Raw genomic sequence first — 12279 nt, 5'->3', positions numbered from 1 at the left:
AACATAATTAAAGCTCTTAGGCGTGCCGTATATTATGATCCTCATTAAAATAGCTGATCTAAGCTTGCGCAACCTTACTTGCACATTTTGACCTACATGGACGTCAGTGTCCCTCTCCAAGTATGTGACAGTTTCGCCAGCAGCAGTGTCCTGGAGGATCGCGGCCGTACTAGGTCAAGTGGAGAGAGCATCGGGGTCCTCTGTCCTCATCCACTAGCTGTGACAGTGATTTGGTGTGTGCTGATGAGCTTTCTCATGCCTCTCTCTCTTATAGTCATCGTACTTTGTGTCTTTTAAATTTATTGCAGCGTACAAAGCTCAAAAACTTTTAAGTGTTCAGTGCAGCAGAGACTTTCTGTCACTCTATATATTTCATTTTGTTTGTTTATGGCTCTACTTTTGTGAACCTCCTCTGCAAGGTCTCTATTTGACAGTTGACGTTGCACTTATTTAGAACGCCTCTTATCTTGGTCTAGATGAAGCTATTGATGTCTCGATGACTGGCATACACACCCTAACTGTTTGTGTGTTTTTACCAAAAACAAAAAGCTACTAGCTCGCTGAAGAATCCATGAGAGATCACTACTTGAAACTTAAAGCTGACATCATCAGCAGTGGAAGATGTTGACATATGTGCTTTTGAAGAGAATCTAAATTATTTTCTATATAGATTTTGAGACCAATGAGTGAACTTTATCCCTATAATGTGATGGTGGAGCTGGAAATAAGAAGGTCTCCAACCTTTGGGCCAACTCTAGGTCTTATAGATCCCAGTGTAGTGTTGGTTTGAAAAGGTTCCAGCTGCATCCTTGCAGCCTTGCAGACTTTAACATGATGCTACGGTGGCTAAGGAAGACAATAGTTAAAAAATATATGTTATTAAAGGTAACAATTTTTGACTTTAAGACACAAATAATGCTTCCTCTCAATCAACAAATCAATGCAAACAAAGGGTAGCTTAGGAATTTAAATTTTAGTTCCCCCCGGATAAGCAGTTACTCAGTCTATACTGTCAAGGAATTTTATTATCAAAGGTGCAAAACCTTCATTTGTATAGGTGCAACTTATAACCCTCGATTACAATATTTATGAACATGTAAATGTTGTTTTGGCCTCTTCTGTGACCCAATCAGCATATGAATCCTGCACGAAACATATTTGGAGGTTCGGCTTCCTCTGCATTCGTGCTGCGGCTGCGGTTGGATATACTTGGTTTGTTCAGGAGAAGGTTATACCTCTTTTTACTTTCAGACTTAGGCTCTTGATGGTTAATTGAGGGTTAGACATTGGAACTTCAAGGTACTGACTCAGGTGTGTTATGGGGGAAGACTCAGATCATCATCGAGACCTTTAGGCAGTTTAGGGTCTGCTCAATTCTCCTGGAGGCTTACTGGCTTAAATCCAGTGGAGCTGGTAGATTTCTCCTGGTCAGGGCATCACTGGAGCTCAGAGCTGGAGTCCTTTAATTGCATGTCCAGGAGGGGGAGGGAAAAGCTTAATCCACCTGAAGAGTTCAGGGGCAGCACAGAGGCTACTCTGTCACACTGATAGCTGATTGGGGGGCGTCTAGCGTGTGCTCTGCTGGGATTTAAGAATTGCCCTCAGCTCTCTCTGATAAATCTGGTTGGATGGAGCACCGTGAGTCTCTCAGACTTTTATATTTTTTTCCCCAAGATCTAGGGATTTAATATATCAGAGCTGCATTAGAACGTCCTGATTAGCACTGACTAGATATTCACAATTGTGGATTTCACTTTTGTTGGGCTTGTTAGGAAACAGTTGCTTGGAGTGGATTTCTGGCCATCTCACGAAATCTAATATCTAATCTCTTGAAGCCCTGTTTAAGATGCCATTAAATGTCTCTTTAGCTACTAGTTTCTCCTCCATGCTCATCAGAAATAGTATCCACTGAATGGAGATTAATACTACGTTGGACCAAAGGCTGCAAACTGTGAAGAGATTAAATTAAATACAGTCCAGAGAAAAAAAAATCGGGAGTGGATGAGTTCGAGGCTTTTGGCTGAGGTAAAACGAGGTGTGCGGTGCCGGCTCTGTTCGTTCGGTGGCTTTATTCATTGGGATGGTCACAACACACCTCAGGAATGATTACATGCATTACACCCTAATAAATTACACTGGAGCCTGTCTGGGGGCTGAAGGCGCAGTTTGCACTGTGGGAGAGGAGGACTTGATTATCGGTGTGTGAATTAGATTTTTAGGTGGGCTCTGCTGGTCCTGCTGTTGCTGTTGCTACCATATTGTCGTTACCAACATGCACTGCTGTTTTTATCTGCTCAACGGATAATTAAAGGAATATCTCGTTACCTCAGTCTTTGACTCAATCACAGTTACAAGGGGTAGCGGTTGAAATCTCCCCCTATGAAATGGGACAACCGTTCAAGACCTTCAGATTTTATCAGTGGTCATCGATGGCGTTTATGTAAACAGATGTGAGCCGACATTTCCAATATGCCGACTTCAGCTGTGGTCCTTTCTCGTGTTATTGTTGCAATCCAGGTATTATCTTCATCAATCAGGTCATCAAATAACAAAGAACACTGCTTTGTTACCTGGCCACTAGCAGTGCTTTATAGGCTGCAACCCATGCTCCTATCCTACCAGTCAGCACTGATAGTAGAAGAGCGGCAACAAGTGCATCAACTTTGCTGCTAGTCGTTGGATTAAGTTTGGGAATGCAAAATTGAAACACTGAAATATGTCAGAATGTGGGACTATTATGCACAAATCAGCAATAACAATGTAAGTTTAGCTAGCTAGTTAGGTACTGAGACATCAGCAAGCCAGTGGCAATTGTTTTATGCTTCTAACAAGGAAAAGTACCATAATATCACAGAAACGACTGGGAGGGCCAGTAGCCTGAAAAGCTCTGCTTGGATGCATGCCCTGTACATCCTAGCCTATGGCCATAGCCTGACATACACCATCCCAGGAATGTAACTGCATGTTACAGTGATGCAGACCAGAACGGCTATGATTGATTCGCTTTGTAGCATTGCATTTCTGGGTTTTCCTTTAGTATCTTGCAGGGACTGTGACCTGTAGTTTCCTGAGGGATGTCCACAGGGCAAATGCTACCTTGCCAAACCAACTACCGTTAGCACAGAGACATAGCTGTGAGCCGAATAGGTCAGTTTGTTTACTGGGGAAAGTACTGGCAATCTGCTCTTTCACCACCGCCAGCAACGGAGACATGCCAGAGCATGTTTTAATGCTCACAATGGCATAGGCCACTCGCATAGGCTCAGAGCCTACGTGCAACTATAAATCAGACTTAACGCGTCACTCTACCCCTATATCCAGCAAGAATCGGGACACGCCACCTCTAGACATGAATGTAAAACTCAGGGTTAAGGCTAAGCGGTAAGGGGCAAACGTTGAATTGGGATTGGGCCTCTCTCTGTTATTCTCTCTGTTTTCTATGTAGATCCATGAAATACCCTAATAATGTTTGATTCATCTGTATTCATGGTTCACTGCATGCTTCAAACGGTTTTAGTTCAGAAACCTCTGCAGGCAATTTAAAGTAGCTGGTCATCATCCCCCACCCCCCACCAAGATACACACACACACACACACACACACACACACACACACACACACTAATGATGAGCAATAGTGTCATCCCCAGGGTGTAACACCTCTATGTGCCCCCAGTATGAAAAATTGCCACCCCCCACCATGATCCTGAGAGTGATGCGGAGGAATGAATGGATATAATCAGTAAGCTCACCCATTCACTCTCCCCAGGAAGAGAAGCTTGTTATTCTCTGTCGGTCCCTTCTCCTTCCCCTCCTTCTTTCTTTTTCAGCATCCATCCTTCCGCCCCTCTCTGCCTGCTTTTTCGCTCGTCTCTGCATCTTTTATCAGAGTTGTCCATCTCTGCTTAACTGTACCCTTGCTCTCTCTCTCACTCCCTGCTATTTTTTATCATCTGCTCACATTATATCCACCTCTTCTCTGCTGATTCATTTTCTATACATTTGAATATCTGACCCCCCCAACCCTCCACTCCTTCCATTTTCTCCTCCTCAATCCCGTTACAGTTTTCCTCATTTTCTGCAGCAACACCCATATTCCCCTGTTTTGTTTTGACTTAATTGGCTCCTAGGTGCCTTCATTCGAAGATTTATAGGCATGTTTGGAGTCACAAAGGGTGAAGTCCTGCACATAGAAGATCTTTCCTCGTTGTAGGTGATGAATATGTTCAAGCTCTGTTGGTAGACTGTAAAAATGTCACTGTGGGTATTTCATTTTCCTTCCTAGTATAACCAGGTGACAGATGTCATGACCTGTGAATCAGGAGAAATTTGCGAGGAGCAAATGACCTTCAAACGCTGAGGCGCAGGTTCTGTGCTGCAGTGCATTTGAACAAGTAAAAAAAAAGACGCCTTACGTGTATTCAGTGCATACTTTTGGTTCCGACTGTACGTTCCTTGACAGAGAACCTCTCAGGTTTGGTCGTCCAGGCGTGGAGTGTTACTGTCAGCACGAGAGTGGATCGGCCGTCATCCAGCTACAGTTTCTCATCAATGAGGTAGGTTAAAGAAAACATGAGTAAGCACAATGCTTTATTACCCCATTGAGGCATCTGTACTCACCAGTACAACTAGGCCTGTCTTACAAAGCCACAGACAGGTAGCTACATGGGTAATAATGTCATTGGGAAAGAAATATTATTACCCTGCCCCAGTGTTTCACTTTAGTCTATAAAAAAGTCCACTGTGCTGTATGTCATTTAATTAATTTAAGACTTAGAGGCTGATTCATGAATGCTCATCCCTGGTAATCGCATTTCATGCCTTAAAATGTTCAAAAAGTAGTTCCTTCTGTGTGCCGTTGTAGGGGAGCGTTTATGGAAGATGGTGTTGGTAATGTAAAAATAACTTGCCACTGCTATCTGCTTATCTCCCTCCACTATTTCCATGTTTTATCGCAGTGATTTGTTATCTTCCTTACATGCTACTGTACCAAGAGTAGAATCAGTCATTATTACCATATTTTCCTGGTATCAGCACTTTCTGAATGCTCTGCACGAGGGTTGACCCCAGTGCTTTCGGAGCTGCCGTTGTCGATGTAATCTATGTCCAAATCCATATTCGAGGGAAGGAGACAATGCGTCGGCTGCACCGAAAAAAGGACAAAAGACTGTTCTGTTGGTGTTTAAATAGTCCCAAAACCTGCGAACGTACAAGCCTGCGAGGGAGCATATATATATATAACTGCAAGTCCTTGTGTTTGTGTTGTGTTAGTGTATTTTAAACAGTGGCAAAAGATGTAGACAATTTTAGTGCCTGGTCACTTTCACAGTAGTGATGACTTAAGGACCTTGGCTTATTTAATTTAAGATATAAAATTTAAGAAGTCTGTATTAAAATGTCTAAAAATGCGCTTTGATATCCAACAATCCACAAGTTTACTCAAGGTAACCATGTATTTCATTTGGGCGCCCGTTGCTACTCTCGGGTCAGGGAAGTCCGTAAACGAGACCCAATGTAACTTGAATAAATCTAAAACATTACCTCGACTGTGAGCATTTGTGCCTGAGTCATATTCAGGGGAAAATTTGTGTTTATTCAAGTAACACGTGTGAGTATTTATTCTCCCAAAACAGTCGTTCATCACTGTACAATCGCTGTAAACTCACATTAGCGAACAACGGCACACATCGATGTGTGTGTGCATCTGTGTGTTTAAATCCAGCCTCACTGAATTCGGCACTCACCAGAGACTCTGGTTCCTTCTCTTCTTTTCCCCTCTCATCCATGTAATGCCATTCATATAGTAAAGTACATTTCCTCCTCCACCTCCAGTCCGCTGTCAACATCACAGTATATAAACACCTGAAGTGGTGTTTATAAGTCTCCTCCGCGGATCACTGCTGCAGTCGGGTTGATAAACAGGAGTGAAGACAAATCCACTTTTTAATCCCAAAAGTTTGAAAGTAATCTCTGAGCTCTCCTCTCGTCGGTAAACGGCTCAGGATCAGTGCAGCATCTGATGTGACTGTAGGTGTTTAATCCTCCAGAAGGTCCGGCTCTGCACCTGACTCTCTCCTTCGAAGCTGAACCCGGCCCCGCCCCGAACCACACTCGGCAAACATCTTTTGGTTTGTTTTGATAATGAGACCTCTAGTGGCAGAAATGACATATTGTGTAGGTGAATAAGAAAAAGTTTGATTAAAAGGAAAAAAAAGTTAAAGAAAGGGTCGCCAAATACTTGATCCAACGCACTCAGACTCTCTGGTGCACAAGAGTTACGTCAGATTTGTCACCAATCGTGGCAGTTTTGAAAGTGTTGGTAGATTTTTATAAAGCCTATCAACCTCTGTCAAAGTAGAATGTATGAGAGCTACTGTGCGTTGTATAACTTTTGCATTTACCCTTTTATAAAATCACAGATATGAATCAACCCACAACTCAGCCAGCCCTTACAGGGCAATTGCTCAGCTCAAATAGGCACTTCTGTCTATATGTCATGTTAAGCGACCGCAGGCCACAGTGACAATTCTTTAGCATTTTGTCAAGTGTCGACTGACTCGCTGGAAACATGCGGTGAGTAATGACAGCACTTTCTGGTTCATATGGAGAAAGCATTCATCTTGATTTACGTCATATTGATGAGAAACGCAGCATTTAATGCTCAGTCGTGTGTGTTTGCTGTGTGAGTGTGAGTGTGTGTGTGTGTGTGTGACTGTGACTCAGCAGCTCAAACGAACCCTCGGGGAGAAGGAGACGATTTTTAGTGCCTCCTACACACATACGCACATACATGCATCTTATGAATCATCATGGTTACCTGGGAGAAAGGTGGCTGATTTAAAGAGTCCAGGGAACGCAGTCTGACTCAACCCATGTCATGTCTCAACAGAGAGAATGTATCGACATGTTTATGGACATTTCCTGTGTGTTAATCTTTGAATATGAAATAACAATGCCCCCCTCTGTTATGACAGGGAGCGCTGGTGAGTGCTCTGGCTGACGACAGTGTTCACCTGTGGAACCTGAGGCAGAAGAGACCCGCCATCCTCCACTCCCTCAAGTTCAACAAAGAGAGGTAAGAGGTGCACGCAAGACTGCGAATGATAAGAGATGCCGTCTGTCGCGATCGATGTGTCCATCTCGCCGCCACTTTCCTCTCCCTTTCTCTGTTTCTCCTCCTAAATTAGGCCCTCACACTCGCTCTGGTGCGACACGAACTGTGTCCTTCCAAACAGGGGCGGTGACACATTTCGCCGCCCGTGTGAACTGTTAGTTTTCACTCACTGTCATGCTGTATGCAAACAGACGGCATTTCATTCGGCAAATGTGTCCACGCGCCTGCAAAACTGTGCACAGGGCAAGGGAGGTGACAGAGAGGCTGATGCTCTCTCTCTCTCTCTCTCTCTCTTTAACTGTACGCTCATTATTTGGGTCACTTCCTCTGCCTTTGAGGCTTTCCCATCAGTGGGGCACAGGTGTGAACTGACCCAAACACCTGAAGGTTTATACCAGCAGGTCGTTAACACACACAGGGCAAACAGAACATAAACATAAACAGACACAGGGAATTGCTACACCCACAGTGAAGCACACTTGTTACACAAATGCACCCACTTTAGGACGGTGGACGGTGTGTGAAGTGAAAACTTCTCAGATTTATTTGATAAACATGATGAGAAATGCTGTGGGATGAGGCCGAAATCCTAAGATATGAGGTCCTTCAGGAACCTGAGTGGTGAATTTGCATTTGTAGTCTATTACCTATAAATTGTGTGTACTTAATATTGGTGCCAACCACTTTTAAAGCACACCATAACTTTTTAGATAACTCTCCTGGCAGTCCGGTGTTTCCATTAATTTTAGAGAACTATGGGTATTAAGTGTTGAAGTGTCTCGCTGTCTTTGAGCTGGTGTGAAAACGAAGCCATGTGCAACAATATAGAAAATGGAGGATGCGATTTATTGAGATACACTGAGATGCATCGAGAATCGTTGCGCATTCGAGTTGTTTACATGTCAGTCGTAATCAATTTGTGAGGCCAGTGATGATTCACACCTCTACTAGCAAATACATGGATGTGCTTCATCCGCCGTCATAAAACAATGTGCTTATGCAGTTAGCACCAGGGGCCCTTTTCCAAAGCCTCCTCAGTGCTACATCAAGGACAATCCAATATCCAAGAGCTGACAAGAAGGGTGAAGCGAATAAGCATTGCATTAGTTAAGGTATTGGAAAACCTGATTCAGAAGACAAATTATCAATCATGTGGAAAAGAGATTGTTCGGCAGCCGGTTAGTAAGTGTGAAATTTCAGACTGTCCTTGAATGCACCGGCAGTGAGAATTCAAAGCTACTCCTGCTCGTAGCCTCAGTGTGGCATGACACGCAAACACAATTTTGCAATAAATAAATACATGTCCTGTAAAATGGCTGTATCGCTTGTATATTTTAACAGACAGAAATATGCAAAACAACCATAAAATCCTCCTTCCAAATTCAAACTGTTTTATTTGCCAATGTTGTCAAACTTCAAGACGGGCGGTGTGCAGAATCACCTCACCTCGAGGAAGTCGTCCACTGTCTCGTCCGATCACACGCGCAGTGATTACCCATCAGAGCCCATCATATCATTGGCAAATGGTCTGTCACCGTGAAAAGTGGTGAACGGGTTAAACGTCAGAGCCGATGATCTGAGATGGCGCTGATGTGATGGACAGGTGGCCGGCAGCAGCTTTTAAGGCGCGTTGTGTTCTTGCGGAGGCGCTTGACCGCCTCTGACATTTCAGTAAGCACGGCCGTCCAACGCAATGACCTCGAGACGCGGCAACACGGAGGAGCGGAGAGTGACTGCATCTCAGGAGACGTGGAGATGGGAGAGGGGAGCTGCGAGGTCACTTGAGACGTTTGGAACAGGGGAAAGTGAAGAAGAAGAGGGACGATGTATTCCACTCCTCATTCCCGGTTCTCATCCCATTAAAATTTCAAGAGGATGAATACCTTTTAGTCCTCATGCATACATAATAAGTGAATTTGGATGTAGAAAATGCAAATACAGTACTTGAGCCTCGTGAGTGACAGTCTTAGTACAACCCTCAAAAAGTTGGGACGCTGTGTAAAACATTAATGAAACAGAATGTGATCGTTCTGTAATCCTTTTTGTCGTACACCCAATTGAACAGTACGAAGACAAAGCGTTCGTGCATCGCTTGACGCTGGAAAATCATTATCCTGTCAGGTTGAGCGGCATCAACTCATGTGCACCAAGGCCCGCCTCTTTATGGGCTCACATACAAGATAATGGATGCGGTGTGAACTGATGCGTGTCATGCATTGTCCTCTGTGTTGCCCTTTAGCCCTGCGACATACTGGCAGTCTGTCAAAGGTAATCTTGTTTCTTTTGGCACTGCATGCTGGGCTTCTCAGGACCCCGAACAGGAGTTAGCAGTCATAGATAGATGCATTCAAATAATGTCATTTTACTTGAACCACTTTTGTGGCATCAGGTTACTTTTCCAAATGGCCGTTAGACGATCTTCTCGAGGTAAGAATGGCTGTCGAAGTGTAGCCGAGGCACAGTGTAGAGTTTGTAAGAAAGCTACATTGCTAGGTTGACTCGGACAGATCTGTAAAACCCACTCACCCACTGCCACTCCTTCCTATTTCCCACTTTTTGCCTTCGCTCTGTTGTTTTCTCCCTCTCTGACTTGTTGTTCAAAGCTTGACTTTAGCTTGTCAGGGTGTAGAGGACAAAGGGGCCAATTCCTGCGTCAACAAAGGGACAGTCACCCAACCAGAACTGCCACCGCAGCCTCCTGACAGGGTGCAAGAGAATAAAAAGGAAACAACAGCCTGTCACTGGCCCAATGAAACCTTCATGTTTAAACTACCCCCAAGTACTCCTGTGTTATGTCGGTAAACACAGAGATTCACAACAGAAAGGTTTATTGGACTCATCTCTGTTAGTTGACGTGTTTCCCTGTTGGCGCTGCTACTGTATCACAAAGACAGCGTCAGCAAGTAGGTAGGCTTTGTTGCTTGCTGATCTAGTAGAAGGAATGACGGTTTTGAGCTCTCTCATGTCCCAGTGGTGAGAGGAAACACGTATCAGCGGGGGAACAGACTTTGACACAACACCGGCACTCTCCATAGAGTGAATGCCCGTCCGTTCACTCAGTGGTTCACTCTCCCTCTTCACCTTCTTTGCCTCCTCCGTCAACAGGGTTCTTGTTCTTTCACAGTGTGGAGTTGTTCCAGTTGTTCCACCCTCACCATGAGACAGCAACCGGGGAAAACAGTGCCTCTTCCTGTTTTGGTAGTGCAACGGCAGATGCGCTTCCTTTGTGTGCCGTGATTTGCCCAGTGGCAGGCCGAGTAGCACAGTGAAAGCGGGGTTTATAGGGAACCAATCTATACTCTCCAGTCTGTATTGACTCCAGAAATTAAAGCAAGATTAAGCAAAATAGTTGTCGTTTGCCTGTTTAATTTTGGGAACATTCACTGAATAGCTTTCTTGCTGTCGGCCGGATTAGAAGCACTTTCACGTCTGCGCGTTAACCATGGCGCTAGAGCCTTTACTGAATTAGCTTAGCTTAGCGTAAAAGCTGCAAGCAGGGACAGACTTAATAGTTAACATGTCATTTCTCATTTGTGATGGTGCTTGTAGTCTTTTTGGACAGAGCCAAGCTGGCTGTTTCCTCCTGCTAAGCTAGGCTAATCACCTCCTGGCTACAGCTCCATGCAGACATGAGAGTAGAATTAATTTTCTCATGTAACTTCCGGCAAGAAAGTTATTAAGTGTATTCATTTTAAAATGTTGAATTGTTCACTTAATGGATCAGCATTCACGGAGCACGGCTGTCTCGCCGACGTCTGTCTTTATGCCTGCTGGCATCAAAAATTAAGGCTAACCTTTATTTTTTTTTAAATAAAATAAAAAATGAGAGCCCATTCCAATATCCCAGACAGCTCCTTCCGCCTGCACCTTTCTTCCTTCTTCTCTCCTTCCTTCCCCTGATCAGAATCGGAGTTGATGGGTGAAAGCAGTGTTGCAGAAAGCCCTACAGCGTCAGCATCCATTCACATCAGATCACAGGCACTAGGAGAGAGGAGAGAAGGGAGGAGAGGAGGAGTTGAGACAGACTGGGCCTCAGCCAGAGAGCAGTGAGTCAGTCTGTGGGTTGGAGTGTGGGGACGGAGGGAGCGCAAAAGAAATCCTGCCGAGTCATTCTTGCGTAGGATGCTCTCGTCACCTCCTGGCCTCGCAGGAATGCACTGCAGATGTGGATGCTATCCTAAATGCAGGGTGATATGATGAGAGATAATAAGAAGGGGGAGCCAGGGTCACCACAAGTACACGCACACACCAGTACACATACAACACAAATGAGACCTGATGTCTCTACTTTTTTGCTTTAAGGGAAGATTTTGAGATGATTTCTTGTTATATTTTACTTTAGCTGCTTATGCTTCTGGAAGCTGATCAGAGTCACTTAATATTCAACATTAATACAGCCTGAATCTCAGGTTTTATCCCAGCAGGTGGCCCACCCCGTCTTGAAGTATTTTTAAAGAAGACGCTAAAACCTGAAAATATCTGCTTAGTAGTTGTCGACGCCGCACGTGCATTCACCAAATGACTTAAAATACATGAAAAAAACTAAATAATTCAGCAGGGAAGAGCTTACTCAGAGATATTAGTCTGATTAAGGTCGTTGCCGGGCTGTTGATGCAGGATGATTCCCTGTCTTCGCTCTCTGACTTAACCTTCAAACTTAAAAAATAAAATCTGAGGGTGAATTAATGCCTTGTTTTAATTATGAAAAAAGCACAAGCTTGCCGTGACTTTTGTAGGTGTTGTGTAAAGCTAAGAAAGAGTGTGAAAGTGCCAGAGAGATGTGCTGCAGAGACAATCTGTGTGTGTGTGTACGCAGTGTGTTATCAGATTAGATTCTGCTTAATTGAGACCCTGTGGGAAGATTGGGGTCTCTGGCCTCCCAGATTAGAAAACACTCCTCCCTCCAGCGTGGAGCTTTGCCAAATTGATACTGTATGTCACCGACTGCTATTTGATGTTCTTACCACAGCAGGAATCTGTCATTTTCCCAACTAATCTATCTAAGGGCTATTTAATACATAGCCAACTTTAAAAAAAAAAAAAATTATCTTGTCAATTCCAGACAACGCCGAAAGGAATATCCATCCTCTCAACTACTCTAAACCTCTGCTGTGTTCTGATCCTTTCACACAAGAATGCTGGCCCGATAATCTAACTGAGGATGAT

At 44.1% G+C, this 12279-nt stretch overlaps 1 protein-coding gene across 2 annotated transcripts in view; it reads left to right on the top strand.

The window, feature by feature from the left end:
• stxbp5a (syntaxin binding protein 5a (tomosyn)) overlaps nt 1-12279 on the top strand; it is a 101660-nt gene that overhangs the window by 38238 nt on the left and 51143 nt on the right. For both annotated transcript variants that reach the window (XM_084378393.1, XM_084378392.1), the window contains exons 4-5: nt 4474-4555; nt 6974-7074. In XM_084378393.1, the coding sequence (XP_084234519.1) occupies nt 4474-4555; nt 6974-7074 (183 nt within the window). The remainder of the gene's footprint in view (nt 1-4473; nt 4556-6973; nt 7075-12279) is intronic.

Source organism: Pagrus pagrus (assembly GCF_965226575.1).
Source record: "Pagrus pagrus genome assembly, chromosome: 16".
Classification (NCBI taxonomy): domain Eukaryota; kingdom Metazoa; phylum Chordata; class Actinopteri; order Spariformes; family Sparidae; genus Pagrus; species Pagrus pagrus.
This window is presented reverse-complemented; position numbering and strand designations above follow the sequence as displayed.